The 22438-nt window shown below is 43.1% G+C and overlaps 2 protein-coding genes across 6 annotated transcripts in view; both read right to left on the bottom strand.

Annotated features, from left to right (window-relative positions):
- Positions 1-18667, bottom strand: part of VPS8 (VPS8 subunit of CORVET complex) — a 231790-nt gene extending 213123 nt beyond the window's left edge. For 2 of the 5 annotated variants that reach the window (XM_043523175.1, XM_043523176.1), the window contains exons 1-6: positions 18115-18641; positions 13720-13788; positions 12160-12290; positions 9869-9962; positions 2668-2700; positions 1477-1531 (exon numbers count right to left, since the gene is read on the bottom strand). In XM_043523175.1, the coding sequence (XP_043379110.1) occupies positions 1477-1531; positions 2668-2700; positions 9869-9962; positions 12160-12290; positions 13720-13788; positions 18115-18261 (529 nt within the window). In that variant the 5' untranslated portion in view covers positions 18262-18641. Of the gene's footprint in view, positions 1-1476; positions 1532-2667; positions 2701-9868; positions 9963-12159; positions 12291-13719; positions 13789-18114 lie in introns of all 5 variants that reach the window. The other 3 variants (XM_007052610.4, XM_037909562.2, XM_043523177.1) reach the window with 3 other exon arrangements.
- A 2821-nt stretch (positions 18668-21488) lies between these two features.
- Positions 21489-22438, bottom strand: part of NME9 (NME/NM23 family member 9) — a 35293-nt gene continuing 34343 nt past the window's right edge. Inside the window, exon 8 of the mRNA XM_027821920.3 lies at positions 21489-22194. The gene's annotated coding sequence lies outside the window, so the exon portion shown is untranslated. The remainder of the gene's footprint in view (positions 22195-22438) is intronic.

Here is a 22438-nt window from a genome sequence, read left to right as displayed (position 1 = left end):
TGTTTTAATAATGCTTGACTGTAAACTTTCTAATGTATTTATTGTTAGAGTTTTGAACATGTCTTAAAGTGTTTGCACATGATTTACAAGTCCACAATTATGTGGATTTTGAATCGTGGGAGAAGAAATGCCAGTCATGCTGAAGTTATGGTAAACAGAGGAGAAACCTTTGAAGAACCCCTAATGTAACATTAAATGTCCAAATTCTACATTTTAAAAGTTGATACAGTAGTTTGACAGACAACTTTATCTCACTTTACTATAGCAAGGTTTCTGATGTGCCTTAAAGAGTTTGTAAATGATTGGATGTTTTTGAAGTAGTATTACATATATACTGTTCCAAGATTTTATAGATATTGCTTCTGTCTTTTCCTTTGTGCTTTGGATGGGGGTGTATGGAAACATTCTCTGTACTGATTGTCTCTTTTTTTCTTTACAAAGAAAGGAGGAACAAAGTAGTTTGCATATATATAGTGCTTTACAGGTTCAAAGCACTGTATCCTACTGATGTAAACTGATTTTTACAATATCCCTGTAAGGCAGGGAATTATGCTTAGCAGCATCTCCCAGCTATAATGTGGGGAACGCACAGTTTTTCCCAAGGTCAGCCAGGATGAGAACTCAGCCATTCCTGGCTCCCAGTCCTGTGCGCTAGTTACCACTAGTCTGCTAGTACCTCAGAAAAACCACATGCAAATTTCCACTGGTATGGTTGGATATGGTTGAGAAGATAGAGTACTGTTACTTCTGCTAGCTTCAAAAGTATCTCACACTCAAAGTAAATCATACAAATTTGGCTTTTTGATTACTGTTTACATTTAATTGAGAATATAACAAGTAGGACCAATTCTTGTTCAAGTTTGATTTTATCCTCGGCCCAGAATATTTAATAGCAGATTCTCTCACCTTGAGTATCGGTCCAATAAGATTATAAATCAGCAATTTTAATAGCTAAGAAATGTATTACATTGTTAGACTCAACATGTCCTGCCAACATTTAAGTCAGGATGTAATCTGATAACAAGGAATCTACTATTTGAAAAATTAGGACAAATCCTAGCAAAAAGATGATAAACACTGTGTGACAAATTTATGCTGATCTTGTTTATATTGCCTTAACATTCTGTTAAACCAAAATGAAGAATTTTCCTTAAGTATAAAAGACTTCTATAATAACAATTGCCTAGAAGATAGGAAACATTCCAGAAGGCCTATGAGATTTCTGTTGTGTGAACTCTAGTCAACCTGACACAACTTGTTATAAAGTTAAAGGAAAAAATAGACAAATGACAGAATGGACACTTGCCATTTTTTTTTAAAGCAATTTGAGTGTTTTGTCATGTTTATGACCCTGTATTTTGTACAGTTCTTTACTAAAATGAATTAATGTTTAATATATAAATTAAATATTAAAATATGACATTCAGAATGGGATTTGAATGCTAAAGAGGCACCAAAAGGGTATTTTTAACTTACCAAAAATTAATGCCAAACCATGGGAAGTCCCCACTGCTATCAGACTTGACGCTGCCTGAACAGAACATGGAGAAAAGTTAAATTTTGAAATATCGAACTGTCACAAGTCCATGATTTAAACCCAGTCAGCATCTTTATTGCTGCTGACCAAAGTTAATAAGCAAAGGGAAAACCATTTTAGAAAGCTAGACAGCAGTGTACATTACAGCAAGCTTCCCACAGACAAGTAACAAATACATACAATTCAAAATATCTGTATCAACCACGCATCACAAGACTGCTATTAAAATACAATTTTACAGCTCCTTAGCTGCGATGATCCCGCCCAGCTCCAACCCTGGAGGGGGACCCAGCTCCCAGCCACTGGGCAATGGGGTCCCTGGAGCTCCCAGTCACTACAGTGGGGGCGGGGGAGTGCGACAGGGTGCTGGACCCTCCTCTCTCCTCATTTTGTCAGGGCTGTTTTAGTAAAAGTCAAGGACAGATCACAACCTTCATGATTGATTGATTGTCCGTCCATGACCTGTCCCTGGTTTTTACTAAAAATATCCAAGACAAAATCGTAGCCCTAATTATTTATTTCTGTCTAAATGATGACTGGTAGGGAGGACATATCAAGGGAAACTTGGCATTGACATTTGCCAATCTTTTACCTCACATACAAAGGGGAAATGTTAGTGCCTAAGTTCACGTATACACTATAGCTTAAGCCGTATAAACCACCCCCCTGAGCAACGTAAGTTACGCAGACCTAAGCACCGGTGTGGACAGCGCTATGTTGGCGGGAGAGCTCTCTCCAATCAGCTTAGAGCGTCTGCACAAGCAGCAGCGCCACTGTAAGCTCGGTAGTGTAGCCATAGCCTAACGAGCCTTGGTCATGGTCTGAAAAAAGGTAGAAAGTTGTGGGACAGGTGATCAACAGAAGCTTCCCAAATGACATTGCCCTCAACATGACAATAGTGGGGGTGAGGGAAGAGGGTAGAACTCCACTGCAATAAGTGAGGTGTCTCAGGCTACTCCTTCTGCCCTGCATGCTTAAGATTCTGAGTGTGAATCAATGCGACCTTCTGGGAGAAGGCATAGGATGAAAATGTCAAAGTTTCAATACCGCACTATGGAGTATGAGGGATGGACCACAGATGTAACAGGACGTTTTACTATACTGTACTTTACAGTTCTTTCAGTACTTACTATTGCAGTAGGTAAACCAGCATCCACTTTGTCCTACAGTGACAGAAAAGTCATTATTAATAAAGTAAAAGGAGGCAGGGCTCCTTCCCTGTGTACATTTCTGTTCAGTCAGTACAGCTGCACTTTTGGAGGATCGCTCTGTGCTGCGTCTCATACACACAGTGCTCTAATAGCAGCACCAACACGACAATGAGGAGACTACGCCAGCAGCATGGTGTGACCCTCCCTGTGGAACTGTCCCACAAAAGGCAGGAGCGAAGCTGTAGGAATAGGTACAGAACCCCATGATTCTATGGGAAATTTAAACCCCCCAAAGTGAAGAGGGTTATTTGCACCCACTCCAAAGAAAAAAGATTGAGATACACAATTAGCTTTAGCCTGCCACATGAAAAATATTCACTTTCAGTTAAGATTGCTCAACTGCATTTCTTATTAATGCAATTTAATAGAAGTCGAGAAATCACCAGCTGCACCAGCATTAAGATTCAAACCAAACTAAATGAAAAGAACCGTTACTTACCCTATGGTTCTTTGAGATGGATTCTCCATACCGATTCTACTCGTGGTGCACATCTGCCCCATGCATGCGAGATTGCATTTTTCTTTTTTTAATAACAATATCCTTTGTGCCCCTTAAAGATGGGGCTTAAAAGGCAGGGCAGCCTCAATCACAACTCAATTCCTTTGCCAATAAGAATCCCAGAAAGTGGGACCCTGATTAGCAGGGATGTAGAGCAGGTCATGGCATCTGTGTGGACATAAGGTACAGAGAGCAGGCTGCTATCGGTTCAAAGAGGGTACCCCAACAGACCAGTCAGAACCAAGTCGTAATCCCAGAAAGGGGGAGTCTCCTAGACTGGGGTGAAAATGTGGGAGACCCTTGAGAAATTTTGATACCGTAGGGTGAACATACATAACGTAACCCTGCACCCATGAGTAATCTGCAAAGATGGCCACCACGTGTACCCTAATCAAGCCCAGATGGAAAATCTTTTCCACTTTGCAGCATAACTGAGTCTGGTAGAGGGCTTCCTGCTCTGTAGGAAGACCTCCTAGACCTCAGATGAACGGTCTCTCTCAGGGGGGTTAATCCACCCAGCATCCACACAGTCAGAGGCAGTGAAGCCAGATTTACGTGCAGTAACCGGCCCTTATTTTGAGAAAGTATGTTGGAAAGAAAAGGTAGGGTTATGGGTGGGTCCACAAAAGCTCACCTGAGAACCAGAACTGTCTGGGTCTTGCTGGGACTATCAAGATGACACAGTCCAAGTCCTGCCTGAGTTTCTTGAGGACTCTGAGGATTGTGTGAACATGCACTAAAGTACAGAGGAGCCATGGGAGGAGAAATGCACCCATCTGCAAACCTGGGCCTACTCCCTACCCCCAAGAGCAGAATGCCGAACACTTGCTGTTCTTATACATCATAAATAGACTCATCGACAGCTATCCCAACTTCAGAAAGATGCTGTGTATAACAGAATTGCTGAGGAACCGTTGGTAACTCTTTCAGAAGTCCTGTTGAGACAATCTGCCAAGGTGTTTCACAGTCCAGGAAGGGGAATAGACTCATGTGATTTGGTGGACTAAGCACCATTCCAACAGATGCAACACTTCCTGGCAGAGTGGAGATAACTTTGCCCCACCCTGCATGTTGGTGTAGTAATTCACAGTGGCGTCATCAGTGACTACATGGACAGGGAGACATTAGAGAAGAGGAAAGAAAGCCTTGTAGGTGAGTCACATTGCCCTGAACTCCATACGTTCATATGCAGCAAGCTCTCAAACAGTCATACTTTTCCTTGGGCTTTTAAATGGCCAAAATAGCTCCCCGCTACAAAATGGAAGCATCTGTTATTACTATCTTGGTGGCAACAGAGAGAGACTGGAACTCCACTGCACAACTGGAACAGATCTGTACACCAGTTTTAAAAAGATGGGGACTTCTACAGGGACAGTGATAAGCTGGTCCATGCCGCATTTTCTGGGTGGATATATACGGATTTCAACCAGCTTTCTAGCAGCTAGAGGTGAAGATGCTGTGCAACATAAATACACGCTTCCATACATCCCATGAGTTTAAGACACGACTTCGCTGGTGTTCTAGGGTACCTGCAGAGCTGGTTGATAGAATATGCCATGGTTAGAAAGCACTGTTCATTTAATAAGCTCTTGCAGACTTGCAGTCCACTGGAGCCCAGATAAACTGTATAGATTAGGTCAGGGTCACAGAAGGCTTGTCCCTGTTGACCCTGAGACTCAGGGAGTTGAAGAAACAAAGGACTGCGTAAATGAAGTTTTTGACTTTTTGAATCCCTGAACAAGCCAATTTTACAGGTAAGGACATACTTACATTTGTACTCCCAGTCTGCACAGAGGGGCAGCTACTCCTTTGTGAAGACGGGATTGGGGGAGGGCGGCGATGGACGGAGGCAAATGTTGAGAGGCCAAAAGGCAGTAACTCCTTGTACTGGCACTGACAGGTCCCAACCAAAAATCTGAGCTTGGTGAATGGAGATGTGAAAGATAGAGAGCCACAAACCAGTCCAATGGATCCAGGGAGGGGAATACAGCAGCTAAAGTAACCATATGGAATCTGAAATGTCGGACGGAGACATGGAGCTGTCCGAGGTAGAGGATGGAAATTCAACCCCTCTTCTTCTATTCCCACTACTTTTTCATTCCAAAGAAGCCTCTTCTTTTTAACTCCAAAAGTACTTCCTCCACAGCTCCAAGTCATATTAAGGAGTTCACTTTCTGATCCAAAAAAAGGACACTTGTGAGAGCATTCCCTGAAAGGAGATGGGGAAGGCAGAAACTGAATGGAATACCCTTGACTAACTACCTTGAGGACCCACAGGTCTGAGGTTATTCTCATCCAGTTCCTCAGGAAGAAGGTTCTCAAAAGGAGTGGATGGGGAAAGGACGAACCATAAAATGTTCTGCCAGGCTCTCAACACTCACATCAGAACCAGTTCTTTAAGGAGGTGCAGCACGTGGGATGGAGGAGGATTGAGCAACGTCTGTGGAACCTCTGTCTCTTGCATGGAGGCTCAGAAAACCGTTATGTGTAGGACTGTGACTTGGATTTGCTGATTTCTCTGTGATGTAAAAACACAATGTGGGAACACAAAGGCGCAATGGTCGAAGAGTCGCCTTAGTGCACTTAAGACTGATGTGTTGTCTGTAGGGTCGGGGGGGATGGAGAAGATCGGTAACCTCAGAACAGGAGGTCCTCTCGTGGTTTTGACTTCCCATTGGATTTCAGCTGTCTGGACCCAGGAAGCAGGTCTCATGGTAATGCCAGATGCCATGGTCTCTGCCACCATATCCAAGCAGGTCCTGGTGGCCAGCTACACCTCTACCATCAAGGTCTTCATTCCTCCTAGTGTTCTCCTGTGGCAAATTGTTCAGGAGGTTTGAGAATTGCTCCCAAAGGAGGAAAAGAAAATTTTAAAAAATCAAGCTTTGAAAGCAAAACTTGATAATTAGCCACCCTCAACTGGAGGCTGACAAGAATAGACATTGTGGCCAAACAGGTACACTTTTGGGGGCGGAGCTCCCTCTTGTTTAGATTTCTCCTGGACCACCAGTAGTCAGGTGTCAGGTTTTGGAAGAAACCCTCAAATCCCCTCACAGGGGGGCTAGCATTTCCTATCTGCTTTGAGGTGGGTGGAATGAAGGTGGGAGTATGCCAGATCTCCTTCACCAGCAAAAGATCACCCTCGTTTTTGAGCATTGCTATCCAGCCCACCTTGCAATGTGGAGAACATCCAAAAATTTACCTTTTTTCTTCCTGAATTATCTCAGATAGAATGTCCAAAAGGATTGCTGAGAACTTTGAGGAGATCCTGGAAAATTTTAACGTATCTTCTTCAGTCTCATAAGATGAGTTTAACAGCTTCACCCAGAGCCAAGGAAGCTTGTTGAGGAGGTTGGTGGTTCCTGGACAGGAGAAAGTTGGTCTTTCCAACTGAAGTACTCCTCCGCTGTGTTTGGGGAAGTGGAGCAGTTAGAGGAGGCTAAAATTGTTTCCTCAGAGAAGGGGGTATTGGTTGAGAAACAAAAGAAGTGGGTCTCTTCCAGAGTAGGAGTTCATGCCCAAGGGAGGCCAATAATGGCCAGAGTTGTTAAACTGTAGAGGATATTGTGACGAAGATGCTCTTTGGAATCTACTATGTTCATCTTTATAGTACTCTCTGGGCTGTCCACTAAATGCCCACTGTCTCGCTCAGGGAAGAGATCGGGATCTGGAGGTAGAGGAGCCCCCAGTGCATTCAAGTGAGGACAAGCAGACATAGGTCTCCTCCAGAGAGAGGCAGTCCTGTCCAGGCTATCAGGTCTGCACGGTACCAGATGGAACAAAGCCAAAGTAGACAGCTGATTCAAGACGTCTCTCAAAATGGTCCAAGAGAGGAGACTGGTACCAGATTGATGAAAAGTTCCACCAGTACCAGGATGTTTGGTACCAAGTGGACAGCAGTGCCAAGGAAGTGCTCAGTGATGTGGTAGGTGGTAGTCACCAAGGGTCTTGGTGCTAGAGCACATAGTGCAGACGCCATGCCAGAAGCACCGCAGTCCTTTTGGAATGGAGTCGTCGTTGATGCCAAGGCACCAGGGCAGGGCTCGAGGCTGCACTTCCTAGCAGAGGGAGCTTGAGAAGATCTGAGTCTCATACTCAACGAAGGACGGCAAATTTGCATCTGACGTCCTGACTGCAGTGGTGCTTCTTTCTCCCTCTCCCTGGTGCCTGAATGCCATCTGTGGGAGGAGAATGCAGGAGACGTAGAGGTGATACCACAGCTAGCCAGTGCTGAGAACAGGAGCAGTTGAGCTTTCCCAGGCTTCTTGGGGACAATAGACTGGGGTTGCATGGACATCTCCATCAAGAATAACGCAGCCTTATCTCTCTGTTCTTGAGGATCTTTTTAGCATATCAAGCAATGCTATGTTGTGTCCCTCTCCCAGGCAGGTGAGACATCTGCAGTGCACATCATTAGTGGGCACAGTGGAGTTGCATGAGGGGCAGGTATTAAAGATGGGAGACTTGGAAGTCACCAAGATGAACAAAAATAAATAAAAACCAAAGTTTAAGAAAGCTAAACGAGTTCACAAGTGAGACAGGAGAAACTGTTGTTCGAAGAAACAGACACTACTAGTGTTCCTTCTTACCACCCATGGCACGATGGAACTGAGTGACAATTACAGCTGCCTTACCACTTATGTCCTCGGCTTTGGTGGCCGGGAGGGCACAAGGGAGCAGCCACAGCCAACATTCCTTTTTTTTTTTTTTAAATCTGATTTCATGCACATGGGGTGTACATGCACCAGGAGTAGAATCTGTGTGGATAATTACTAACATATTTTACCACAAAATTAAATCTTGCTACCTCAATGCACTCTAGCTCATCACTAACACTGGCAGACCAGGTGCCAGATCATGCGAAAGCCTAGGCATCAGCTGAGAACTGTCAAACTCACAGCTGGAAGCTAGCCTATTCACTTGTATTTATACTAATACAGAAGTGATAGTTAAATGCATAAGAATGCATTTGGTGTTTAAACTTCAAAAAAACTAATTGGATATTACATGCATTGTTTTCACTTATCTGAATCCTGTTATAATGTAATAGCAAACATTTATATTGTATATATCCTTGTAACTAAATAACCCATCAAATAAGAAAGAAGCCTTGTGTAATCCAAATTAAGAACTAACAGGAATGTACTAATTCTTATGCATTGAAGGCAATCCGTCAGTGTGTGATGATCAAAAATGCAAAACATGCTCCTTTCTCTCTGCAGATTACTACATCTTTACTGTCATTTGGAATTAGACTGCGACTCATCTGTACATATTTTTACCTGCTTTAACCTCTCAGTAACTCTCATTCCTTTTTCTTAGCTAATAAACCTTTAGTTAGCATACTATAGAACTGGCTGCCAGCATTGCTTTTGGTGTGAGACCTGGGATGTAAATCTACCTGGTTGACTGGTCTCTTGAGAGTAACACCAAAAATCACAAATATTCCAGGTAAGTGACCATTTATCACATAGCGCTACTTGCCTTGGTGGCACGATAGACTGGAGTGTCTAACAGGACTGTCTGCGATTCCCTTATAAAACTGCTGAAGTACTTTGGGAGTTCACATTTGGTACTTGATTGGTGAGATTTAATTACAGACACTACCAGTCTGGGGTGTCTGCCTTGCTTTTTACAGTCTGCCCTGAGGCAGGCACTCACAGTTATGAGCCATTCCAGACAGCATGACAGTCACGACCAAAACAAAACTTCCTTTTATTTCCAATATACAGCATCCCACTTGGCATACATTCAAATCCACAAAAACAAGCAGCTTCAACTCTGATCTGAGACAGACACTTCCTCTGGGTCAGTGTAGCAGTACAGTCATACTGTGTTTTATGTGGCAAGACGGAGGTCAGAGTTAATATAGTCCATCTGACTAAGACTGTAAAAAAGTGGATGCATGCATTATAGCCAATGAGGCTTATAAGGGCAGGGATCAGTCAGACCATAAGCTGATTCAGTATCATCATCCATTTAATGAAGCAAACTAGTGCTGAAAGAATCTTTTTTTTTTTTTTTTTTTTTTGGCAGAAAACATTGCAAGTACGTTTCAAAACAGCAAGGCAAGTGTATTTGGTTAGCACAACAGCTAGCTTTCCTACTATTTAGTTAATCAGAGATTTCAAGGAAAGTTACCCCTTCCCCTTCAGTGGTTCATAAACTTTTTTTCTAATGAAAAGGTGATATTTTCAGTCTTCGTATCATTACTATTGTCATGGGGGAGTTCCCTCTGACCTGTCTTTATTTAAGAACACTTTAGCCATTTACTTTTCTTTATAACTAGATGTAGTGACTAGACTGGACTGGAACACACAGGTTTATATTTCATTGAACTTTTTCTTTGAGATGAATTCTTTAACAGCCATTTCCTTTAGGACTCACTTTCCTTCCAAAGGCTGTGGATGAGCACTGCGAGAAACCAGCTATCCTGACTCAATGCACCACTCCTTTGCCTCTTCATTAAGCTCAGAGGTACAGAATATTACTTGAAGCTAAGAGCGCACAGTGTGAAACTAATGAAGTAGAACTCTACACACTTCTTACCAGAGTAGCTACTGTTTTTATTTAGCAATTTATATTCTCATTCCTGTTCATTGTAATGAATAAGACACTTACTGCAGCAGATACTATTTGGGCAGAAATTCCTTTCAGAAGAGAAAGACGGACAACCGATCCATGAAGAGAGAAAGAATCAGGGAGTTTTTTCTTTCTAAGAAGAGTAAAAACGTTGTTAGTCCAGAATAAATCCCACCATCTGAGTTTATAGGAAAAAGTTACTAACAGTTGCAATCACCTCATTCACCACACACTATCCAAACCATGCAATGAGAGAGGCAGGAACATATTTTCACAAATGATATGGAGTGAGGTTTGGGGCCCTGCCTTGAATTGTACCTACTTTGTCAGACAGATTCCACAAGCACTTGTATGTCAAGTGAGAAATCCATTCAACTTTCTGATGCACACAGGCACAAAACCAAAGGGAAAGAGATCATTAATACAAAATCTGCCTTGTTAAAAAGTTAGTTGTCTGCTTTGTCTTTTTGTTAACCCTCTAATTTGACCAAATATTAACAGCCCTCCAAAAAGATCAATTTCAGGCTTTTAAGAATTCTCTCCATTTCAAATGATTTCCTCGCCAAACACTGAAGCATCAGAACTATTAATAAAAGGTCGCAAATGATTATTTTCACACTTCATATTTGAAAATGGCTGAAATGTTCCTGCTCATTTTTATTTAATAATCACCACCCTTGGGCAGAGATTAGATATGGAAAGTTTCAGCCTGAAAAGTGAAAGTTTGAGAAATTACAAGGAGCTGAACATGGCCCATTAGAATAGGGACAGCCAGGCAATCTTAACTATAGGTGTTATGCATTAACACAGATTTTAAAATTTAATTGAACTCATAGGTTGAACAGTTTCATTTGATTTGAAAGTTAACAATGTTTTTAAATCAGCCAAGAACAGTAAAACTGGAAACTTATTTTTCCCCATAAACGAATTCAAGCATATTTTATTAAAGTGTTACTGTATATACAGTATAATGTACTAATAAAACCCCACTGACACAGAGCCTCATTGTGATGCTATAAATTAACTGTAAATTCCTACATATACACAGATTTTCAAAAATGGCCTCTGAGAACTACTGGGTGCTCAGCACTTCTGAGTGAGGACACACATTTAGGACCTCACATGTGGACTTTGTTAAGATTTTCAAAAAATAGGTGCCTAAGTTTTTTTAGTATGGCTTATGGCTATTGTCAAAGACCATGTACCCTGAAGTTAGGTTGGCCTAAAGCCTGCAGCAAGGCCTTGTGGTTTCTGCAGTACTTCTGTACAGCAAGCTGGAAATACTACTTCAACACTTCAGGCAAACTGAATTTGATAAAAACTTGTTTTTAACCTATGAAAATAGCCAGTATGTCATTGTATCTTATTTGACTTTACATTCAAATCATTTTATTTTGCCCCACTCATTTTTCATCGAATCTTATATTAATAACCACTGCACTGTGCAAATTTTCAGGGGGCAGCTGGAACTTTTGACCCCAGAGAAGGAACCAGGAGCGGTTTGGGATTGTGGGGCTAGAACATCTGGTACAAATAATCAGCCATTAAATTGGTTAAATAATCAACAATACAATGTTGCCCTCTAAATTGTGATTAAGTTAACACTCCACTAAAGAGAGGGAACAGTTCATATACTCTCAAAAAACACTGTTTCTGGATGTCTACACACAAATTCATCAATTACACTGTTCACATTTGGAAGGTTTTCTTTACAACCACAATAGATAATTTTTTAAATTTAAAATAAACCATGAAAGTCTAGATTCTAGTACACAGTTCTACGAGTTTTCACAGCCCACTGCAGCATATAAAGAGCCATGGTGCAAAATGTCTATCTTTCTGTCTAGTGGATCCTTTAGGAAGAAGTAGCCTGTGGCAGAATTACTTTTCTTTGTCCACATCATCCATTTTTAACACCTGCACTGGGGTTTGATCCTATCAGAGTTTACAAAAAGTATATTGAGGGATTTTCCTCTTAATGGTGGGTTTTTCCCCTCCAATAAGATAACAAAAAGATTAGGTTTTTATTGAGAAAACTGGTTCTTTTATATGAAAAATATTTCAACACAGAAGTTTGGGTGGTTCTTTGCTTGGTATTGTTCTAAATGTCTTTTGAATAGTAGACCACATTTCTAGTTTACAATTCAATACCTGCTAGCTTGTCCCACTGGATCTCATACTAATCCCATGGATTGAATAGACTTGAGTGTAGGTCAGAAAATATAGTTGTGTGGTGCTCAGTGAAATATGATAAATCAGTTCCAATACTCATGACACACATCTAAATCTCAAAGATGGTGTCAGAAAGAACTGCCCAACTTATCAGTTACCTTTTCGAGTGCGTCCTGTCCCCACTGTCCGAGCTTGCCAAGGAAGATGTGTCATAGGAGTGAGTGTCAATATTATCAATGTTTAAAAGAGAGGGATCCTCAAGAACGAAAGACTCCTCTTCATCATCAGTCTGAAAGAAAAGCAACAATTTGGTAAACATGACAGACAAAACAGATGAGTCACCTCTAATGGAGTTCTCAGGCTGTTGATGCCAAGGTCACACTTCCTTGCACTTAGAACATATAGGGAGCCACAGTGCTTTATAAACAACCATCCAGAAAGATGCCAGTTACAAGGGGTAACCAGTTTTTCTTGGAGTACTTGTATTACAAATAGAGATCCCCACTGCTGGACTCTGACAGGGACTGACTCTCAGAAGATGTAGGGGCCAGAGTCTAGAATATGCAGTCAATGTTCAAAGTGGAAATAAGAAGCCAATTCTTAAAGGTAAATAATTAAAGACTGGAACAGATTATTAAGGGGCATGGTAAATTCTCAACCACTTGTACTCTTAATATCAAGAATGGGCAGTTTTCTAAAAGACTTGCACTAGTTCAACCAAAAGCTATAGGGTTTCATGCATGGATCACTGGGTGAAATTCTCTGGCTTATGTCATGTAGCAGATTAGATTAGATCATCATAATGCTCCCTTCTGGCCATAAAACCTACTAACTTAAGTACATAAAAACAAAACACTAAACCAAACTGAGCCACAGATCTTGAGGATAAATCTAGGGAGCTGTGTGTCAAAGTAAGGCCAGAGGCACTACAGAGATCCACAGTAAAAACAAAATTACCTAAAAGTAAGTCTCAGCGTATGCCTTGGCTCTAGACCTTCAGGAAACATGATGTTGCTCCATTTTTTAATATTTGAAGGTGGGGGGGGTATTGTTTTTATATATAAAGACTCTTGCTCTTGTAAGGGAGAGGCAGAAAGATTGTAACAACCTTACCATTCCCAAAGTTATTTGTGTGGGAATCTATATACTGAAAAACAACACACAAAAATTCACGGATATAAATGAACCTGCCCTACTCACCCAATTAACTGCTGCAACATGCACTGATGTATAATACATCCCACCATATATACACACTAGGCATATACACAGAGAGCACACAAACAATATTTTGGTGCCTAGATATAACAATACTACAAGAGTAGTCTCTGTATCAAATGACAACACAATATTGTATCAAACTGTATTTATCCATTTATAACATTTACCTACATACCTAGTGTTCTGTGACTATGTATCTATTCACAAGTATGCCCAATTGTATTTCTACCTACCTGTAAATATTTTCTAAAAATACAAGTATCTTAGAAATATAAGATGGCATCGTCTGACTAGAAAACACAAAATCTAAGTGTATCACACTGGGTTCAGAGTAATTACTACACAGTTTGTGTATTTTGACAATCACAGAAAGACAAAATATTCAATTTCATTGTAATTTAGAGAGAATTTATTAATATGAACAATTCTGTTTGTTTCCATATTTTGGAACACTACAGTATATGACTGGGTTTCTTAACTCTTAAAAAGGTACTCACCTCATTTAATATGCTTTCCAGCGTTGGAGGGGTATCAACCTGGGGAATATCAAACTCTTTGTCATCTATCTAAATAAAAAAGAAAAACAGATTGAGTTTAGCCTCTTTATTCCACCTTCCAAACACATTTTTACACAGACCCAGAATGTACTTCACTTCGCAACTTTCTGAAGACAGACTGGAGCATGATGTACAGTAGAATTTCAGAGTTACAAACTGACCCGTCAATCACACACTTCAGTTGGAACCAGAAGCATACAATCAGGCAGCAGCAGAGACCCAAAAAAAACCAAACACAGTACTGTGTTAAACATAAACCACTAAACAAAAAAATAAACAGAAGGCAGCATTTTCTCTTCTGCAAAGTTTTAAAGCTATAGTAAGTCAATGTTCAGTTGTAAACTTTTGAAAGAACCACCAAAACATTTTGTTCAGAATTACGAACCTCCATTCCCAAGGTGTTCATAACTTTGAAGTTCTACTGCACCTTCGCATTCAGATGCCTTCAATGCACTCAAAATTGCTTTGCAGTGGTTTGAAGGACAAGAAAGCAATCCAGTGTGCCATACCTACTATAATTAAGAGGTTCAATTAGCAGCTTTTCTATTTCATTAACTCCTCAAAAACTAATTAGTTTGTAAACTAGGGATTCTACTGTATCTAGAGGCTCCAACTTAGATCATGCCCCTGTTGCATTAGGTATTGCTCACACACTAAAGCAGGTGTTCCCAAACTGTGATATGCGTACCTCTGGGGGTATGCGAGACATCTCTGGGGAGTACATGGAAGAAATTGTGTAACGGTGGATTTTATTTATTGTATTTTCATAATAGGCTACTCAGACGAAGCTTTAAAACTCTGTGGGAATTTGTTATATTAAATACCGTAGTTAATTTACTTCAAGATGTACCAATGAGAACACAGAGACACTGAAGTACAGAGTCCTCACCTCCAATCACCGTACAGCATGGATTCAGTTGCCCAGCAACTGTCCAGACTAACTGAGCTCAGAACTTATTCAGGGTGGTTTTTTTCAGTTGTATATGTCGAGCTATAACTATCTGTACATAACAGTGGAATATGGACAGATGGCTAAAGACAGGTAGTGTTAAGAAGAACAAAGCATCAATGATGAGAAGGGCAGGGGTACGAAGGCAGATCTGGAAGGGGGTACACAATAAGAAAGTTTGGGGACCTCTGCCCTATAGTTATACCAGTATATTTCTATTGCTATAGTTGTACTGACAACTCTTCATGTGAATGCTCACTCCAGAATTAATGTCCACATAGGGAGTTATACTGACATAGCTACAGCAATACAATTATAATGGTATAGTTATGCCAGAAAATTTCACCATATAGACAAGCCCTAAGAGACAGTTCCTACTCCAAAGAGCTTAAATCTAAATAGACAAGACAGACTAGGTGGAAGACTTATTCTGATTTTACACATTGGGCACAGCTATTCTAGAAGGGATCTAAAGCTCAGCAGCATCTGGGGCACATCCTAGGAGTGGGAATATGGCAAACATTCTTCAATCAACTTTTACCCTCAGCAATTTTTCATCAAGAAATTCCAGTTTCTGACAGTAACTTTGAGTAGTATGGCCTAATATTTATTTTAAATCCTTAACTTTTTTCTGCTTCCTTGGTGATGTTTAAAAAGAGCTTTTCAGCTAGTCATTTTTCCCTTTGCCCACCACCAGAACAGTGAATGTGAGTATACCTACTTTATCAAATGCACAAAATACAATACACTGAAGAGAGATTTCTCTCAAAACATTAATTACTGTAAGTGTTCCTTATAATTATGGTGTTTTAAGACAAATGTTATTTCCAAGTTGACACTGTCCCCTTGGTCATATAATGTTAACAATTCTTAACACAATTAAACAAAAGTAAACTGAACTTATGCTCTGTAGATAATTGGTTTGTACACTGAAATGGAATCATTTTTAACATTTCTTACATTTATTTTTTAAGAACAGTTTGGCAATCCAGTACAAATGGCAGCTTTGGCACTCCCTATTGCCACCTACATATAAGCAGTAACAATATATTTTAAAAGATAAAATGAAAAAAAATTATTAAACTTCATCATACTAAAGTCATAATTAAGGCTGCGTGTCTCTAACAGAGATTCCGTTACTTCCGTGACTTCTTCAGTGGCCGGTGGGGCTGGCTCGGGGCTGTCTGAGCCAGGCAGCCCTTGGGCAAGCAATAGCAGCAGTTCAGGTGTGGGAGGGAGCTCAGGGCTCGGGCAGATGGTTGGGGTGTGTCATAAAAATAAAGGGAAGGGTAACCACCTTTCTGTATACAGTGCTATAAAATCCCTCCTGGCCAGAGGCAAAACCCTTTCACCTGTAAAGGGTTAAGAAGCTAAAATAACCTCGCTGGCACCTGACCCAAAATGACCAATGAGGGGACAAGATCCTTTGTTCCCCCACCTCCAGATTTGAAAGTGTTTGTCTGTCTGTGTGATGCTTTTGCCGGGAACAGATCAGGAATGCAGCCTTACAATTCCTGTTAAGTTAGTAAGTAATCTAGCTAGAACATGCGTTAGATTTCCTTTTGTTTAATGGCTGATAAAATAAGCTGTGCTGGATGGAATGTATATTCCTGTTTTTGTGTCTTTTTGTAACTTAAAGTTTTGCCTAGAGGGATTCTCTATGTTTTGAATCCGATTACCCTGTAAGGTATTTACCATCCTGATTTTACAGAGGTGATTCTTTTAACTTTTCTTTAATTAAAATTCTTCTTTTAAGAACCTGATGGATTTTTCATTGTTCTTAAGATCCATGGGTCTGGGTCTGTGTTCACCTGTACCAACTGGTGAGGATTCCTATCAAGCCTTCCCCAGAAAAGGGGGTATAGGACTTGGGGGGATGTTTTGGGGGAAGACATCTCCAAGTGGGCTCTTTCCCTGTTCTTTGTTTAAAACAATTGGTGGTGGCAGCATAGGGTTCAAGGACAAGGCAAAGTTTGTACCTTGGGGAAGTTTTTAACCTAAGCTGGTAAGAATAAGCTTATGGGGTCTTTCATGCAGGTCCCCACATCTCTACCCTAGAGTTAAGAGTGGGGAAGGAACCTTGACAGGGTGCAGGGCAGCGCTTACTTCGGGGGGGGAGTTGACAAGGAGTGAGGATACTTAACTTAAGGAAATAGATTCAATATGTGTAATGACCCAGCCACTCACAACAAAAACACTAACTCAGGAACCTATCCTTGCAACAAAGCCCGATGTCAACTCTGTCCAGGTATTTATTCAAGTGACACCATCATAGGACCTAATCGCAATTATTATTGCGATTATTGCAGCTAATGCATCAGGGGCTCGTTCACCTGCACATCTACCAATGTGATATGTGCCAGCAATGTCCCTCTGCCATGTACATTGGCCAAACCAGACAGTCTCTACACAAAAGAATAAATGGACACAAATCTGACATCAGGAATCATAACATTCAAAAACTGGTATGAGAACACTTCATCCTCCCTGGTCACTCAGTAAAAGATTTAAGGGTGGCAATTTTGCAAAAGAAAAGCTTCAAAAACAGACTCCAATGAGAAACTGCTGCGCTTGAATTAATATGCGAACTAGATACCATTAACTTGGGTTTGAATAGAAACTGGGAGTGGCTGGGTCATTACACATATCGAATCTATTTCCTTAAGTTAAGTATCCTCACACCTTCTTGTCAACTGTCTAAATGGGCTATCTTGATTATCACTACAAAAGTTTTTTTCTCCTGCTGATAATAGCTCATCTTCAACTAATTAGCCTCTCATAGTTTGTATGGTAACTTCCAACGTGTGTGTGTGTGTGTGTCTTACTATATGTTCCATTCTATGCATCTGATGAAGTGAGCTGTAGCCCACGAAAGCTTATGCACTAATAAATTTGTTAGTCTCTAAGGTGCCACAAGTACTCCTGTTGTTGTTCCACTTTGTATCGAGCTGCCGTGACACCCTGAGTTCCTTTCCCAGACCTGAAGAAGCACTCTGTGGGGTGTGAAAGCTTAGGTTGTTCCCCAACAGAAGATGGTCCAGTCAAAGATATTACCTCACCCACCACCTCTCTCAAGTATCCTGGATCCACTATGGACAACACAACATTGGCATTGCCAACCCCAAAGCACAGACTAGTACCCTAGAAGCGCACACACGTCAATAAAACAGCTGTGAAGACTCGTGTGGCTTAGACCAAACCCAAACCTTTTAGGGGACACGAAAGCCGCAGATGTAAGTGGAAGTAAACACACAGCCCGAGCGGAGACTCCTGCCTCTCCCTTCGTCTACACGGGCCCCGCCCAGTCAGGTCTCCCCCAGCAGCCAGAGCCCAGGCTTCGCCTCACGCAGAGCGTTACCCCAGGGGAGTCACAAACCCAGCCTCACCAGGTCACTTTTGGACTCCAGCTCCCTGTCCAGCTCCCCGCCGCTCAGCTTCGGCAGCGCGGCATCTTGGCCCAGCAGCGTCCCCAGCTCCTCGGCGGGCCCCGGGAGAGAGGCGCCCTGCTCCGCGCCGAGGCTCTCGGGCTCCATCTCCAGCTCGTCCGGCACCTGCGCCTCGCCCAGCCAAGGACCGGCCGCTACGAACCGCGCTCGCTGCCTGCCTCAGGCTCGCCCCGGGCGGCCGCCGGAGCCCGCTTCCGAAGGGGGCGCGCTGGGACGTTGGCTAACGCGCGCCCGCAGATGGCGCAGCGGTGAGCAGAGCCCGCGGCCCGGCCAGCGCCTGAGCCAGGTGGGTTGCTGTGCCTGTGGCCCAGGCAGCAGCACGAGGGGCCCGGGGCGAGGAGAGGCGCCGCGCCGCTGTGACGAGTGAAGCACCGAGCCCGGCAGCAGCCACGGCCGGGCTCCAGAGACCCCGCGACCGGCACCAATCCAGCGGAGTGGACACACAGTGCGCATGCGCGCCCGCCTCCTCTGTGGGCAAAGAGCAGCTGCTGCTGCAGCAGCGCTCACGCGCCTCTCCCCGCCCCTTACAGTCACGCCCCCGCCCACGCCACCGCCCCCTATCGCTGCGTCTCGCTGGCCTCCTGCGACCTAAGCACCCTGCGGGACCCGAGTCGCGCGCCTCTCCTGCCCTTCCCCCGGCGGCGGAGGGGTCCCCGCTGCACTGCGCTGCGCAGCGCAGGGCCGGGTGGAGGATAGGAAAGTACCCAGCACCTAGTGGGGGAACCCTCCGCGCAGAAAGCAGCGCGGGGGAAAGCACCACGCAGCGCCGAGCCAGGGCAGGATACTGCATAGCCTTGGAGTGGTAAGACATTGTGAAGCGCTCAGTGTGGGGGCAGGAGGCTGCACATCTGTGCCTTGCTCTCCAGCGGGCCTAAGGAGCACAGCTGGGCTGCACCAGCCATGTCACTTGACAGACTGTCCTACCTGATTGGCTGAGGAAGCCAGCAGGTCTGTTCTTAAACCCAGCATGAGGGTGCCGGCTGCCTAAGAATACATACCTCCCTATGCTCCTCTGGCCTGCTGCAGCCTAGACCCTGCCCTGCTCTTGTTCCAGGCCTGTCGCAGCCTCAGAATCTGATAATCCAGTTCTGAGCTTCCAATTCCTGACTGTCTTGCCCTTGGATCTGGTAGTTGGACCCCTACTTTAGTTCTGAGCCCTGGCTTCAATTCCTGATTCAGATGCTGCCTTGGCTCTGACATTCAGACTCTAACTCGGGTTCTGGCCCTTTCTCCACCCACTAGGCCTGGCTGCTGCTTTGCCCACTAAGTCAGACCACCCATGACCCAGTCTCCTGGCAGTTTGAGCAGACCAAACAAACAAAGGAAAACAAAATCTGACACAGGGTCCAGACTGGCAGCTAGTTTGGATCTGTCCCGGGACTATATTCCCCTGCTGGAGATAGTGGGTACCTTACAGACCCTGCCAATGTAGCTGGCTGCACTGCAAGCACAAAATGTGCTGCAGGACAGGCCATGGCATCTTTGGCTCATCTTTCCACAAAGCAAAGAGTCCCCTGCCTGACAAGTTTAACAGCCAGACACATGTTGCTCTGGGAATGGGTAGTACCCACAACCCAGGATAGTGGATGGTCAGACGCAGTGTGCTGGGAATGGAAGGTGCCCACACCCCAGGCCAGTGTTTGGTCAGCCACACAGTGCACTCAGAACGGGCAGTGCCCACACCTTGCAGCCTGGGCTGGTCAGACACATGGCACAGTGGGAACAGGCAGTGTCCACACCTTGGAACAGGGATTGGTCAGACACACACATTTTGTCATTCTGCTCAAGACACCCAGAACTGTAAGCCACTGTGTTATCCATCTGATTTAGCAAGTGTTAGCTTTGCTGGAGACTAGATTATGTGTCGGCTCTCCAGCACACAAGTCTGTCCGCCTCACCAGAAAACCCCTTGAGACTCTGCCAGTCTAAATCTTGCCTTGCAGGTAATAGTGAACCCCAGTTCCGCAGAGATATCTCAGTGTCCAGTCCCTCTCAATGGACAGTTACAGAAATTAAGTTCGCTGCCTCTAGAAAGACAGAGCACACACCATCCTGGACGCACATATCACTTTAACAAAACAGCACTACAATTATTTATTGTAAAACTAAGAATAATTTTATTAACAAACAACACCAATTAAAGTGATACATCTGAGATCTGGGACACATCTGATTCCAAACCAAACCCACTTTCTAGCGACTACAACTTTATCTTAGCAAGTTACAATCCCTTTTCTCACTTACATAAAGCTACCAGTATCTCTAGCCCTTCTGGCCATGGGACTTAACATTCACAGACTCAGAGTTCCCTAAGTCCCCTACATGATGAACTAAGGGGTTCTCTCCCCTTCTTTTTAAGGAGCAGTGAACCTTTGAAATATATTCTTTGAAGTTTATACCCCAGACTGAGTTTTTCTCCCCTGCTGGTGTGCAGGTGCCATGCTGTCCTTATCCTCTTATGAATTAGCTCTTTCTGTTGGTTTGATCAGTTTGTTTATTTTAGACATGTACTTTCATTGTCCCTAACTTTCAAAAGGCCTCTGCTCCCCTTGGGAAACCAGTGTTCTGGTCTCTCTTGAAAACCTGGCTCCAAGTCAGAAAGGGGACAGAGCTTCATTGGGTGCTGCTGAAGTGGCGCCTGTCTCCATTCAAAGTAATGTCAGAAAGTTTCTTTGATGCAAACATCTAGGAGAGAGAGAGATCACATCCTCATCCTCCTTGTCCCACATGTTGCTGTAGCTCTTCATTTGCTTCCCTGTGCAAGGCCCCAGGGATGGTGCCACTTACTGATGGTGTATGTTAGGTGTTTCCATTCACAAAGAATAACCAGAGATTTGTTAGATGAAGGGAAACCAAGAACTGAAGTAAAGTCCATGAGAGAGCACAGAGCTGCATTTGCCCAGGACACAAATAGCAGCAGATAGGGTGGCCCTGATTTTGATTTTTGTTCCCAGTGCTTTTGTGCCATAATAAAAGCATCCACACACAGACTTGCACAGAAATAACTGAAGGTGTGAATTAAAACCCAATAAGTTATTTTGATGCAAATGAGTGTAGAGAGACCTTAGGGTTTGTCTAGACTGGAGCTGGATTGCTAATTAACCTGAATTAACAAACAGGATTGTAAATGTTAGTATAGACACTCCACAGATGTGTGTTTGCACCAGGGGTCCTGGTCCATGACTGGGACATCTGGTGCTATTGCAATACAGATAGCATCATCATAAACCCAAATGGTTTATGCTTGGACTCAGCCTCGGGCAAAGCAGGGAAGCCACTTGGAGTGCAAAGCTTTGGTTTTGTTTTTTAAAGAATTCTCTAGGTGAGGCCCTTTGGGTTGCCGTGTCACAGGTTAGTAAAGACAAAGGGCCAGATCCTGAGCTGCATAACAATCCTTTGCATAGTGTTTCTGTTGGAGGTGAGAGAAGTGACATCTCCTGGACCCAGGGATGAAAGTAACTTATAGGACTTACTGGTACGCTGGCAGACCGTACCAGCTTACTTTCATCTTTGCCTGGACCTCCACTGGTGTTTTGAACAGGGAGTGCACTTTGTCACAGAGCTGTTGACTCCACCCAACCACACAGTGCAGTTGTGTGGGGAGAGAGTTGTGGTGGGCAACACTATGCTGCTTAGAGGGAGTCAAGACTAGAAAAACATCTGAGGAACTTTAGAGACCTGCATAGTCTCTCTGCACTGGGCTTCCCTGGCAAGAGGGAATCATGCTATCTCCACTGCCTCAGAGGACTTCCAGAGCTCTTGCATAGGCTGTAGGATCTGACCCAACATGTAGTGTGCCAAAGAAAGAACAGAGCAAGAAATATCAGACATTGAATTTCTTCATTAATGCCAGTTCATAAACACATTAGTTGTGTGCAAATATCTTCAGAGGGAGGATCAAAAGCAGCACACTATGTAGAAGCAGCATGTATAAAAGGCAAAAAGACATCTCTAAAATTCCTCCTCCGCTTCAATAGGATAATTGAAAGAGCAGTCCCAGAAGATTAGGGGCACATTAATCTACCAAGGAGAAAAAAATTAATAATGTGCAAAAAAAACATTTAAACAACTTATAGCAACTTCAAACAGATCTGTACAACCAAACAGTGCAAGATTAATTTTGGTCTTTGCATCAGTTAACAAGGTGTAGTAGAAGGAAAGTGTCCTATACTCTCACTGCTCTGTGCAGATGAAATTCAATCCTGACAAATGCAAAGTAATGCACACTAGAGAGTAAATGACCTGTTCCTACTTATGGGCAATA

This window comes from Chelonia mydas, chromosome 9 (genome assembly GCF_015237465.2).
Source record: "Chelonia mydas isolate rCheMyd1 chromosome 9, rCheMyd1.pri.v2, whole genome shotgun sequence".
In the NCBI taxonomy this organism is placed as follows: domain Eukaryota; kingdom Metazoa; phylum Chordata; order Testudines; family Cheloniidae; genus Chelonia; species Chelonia mydas.
Note: the sequence above shows the minus strand (reverse complement) of the source record. Positions and strands in the feature narration are given on the sequence as shown.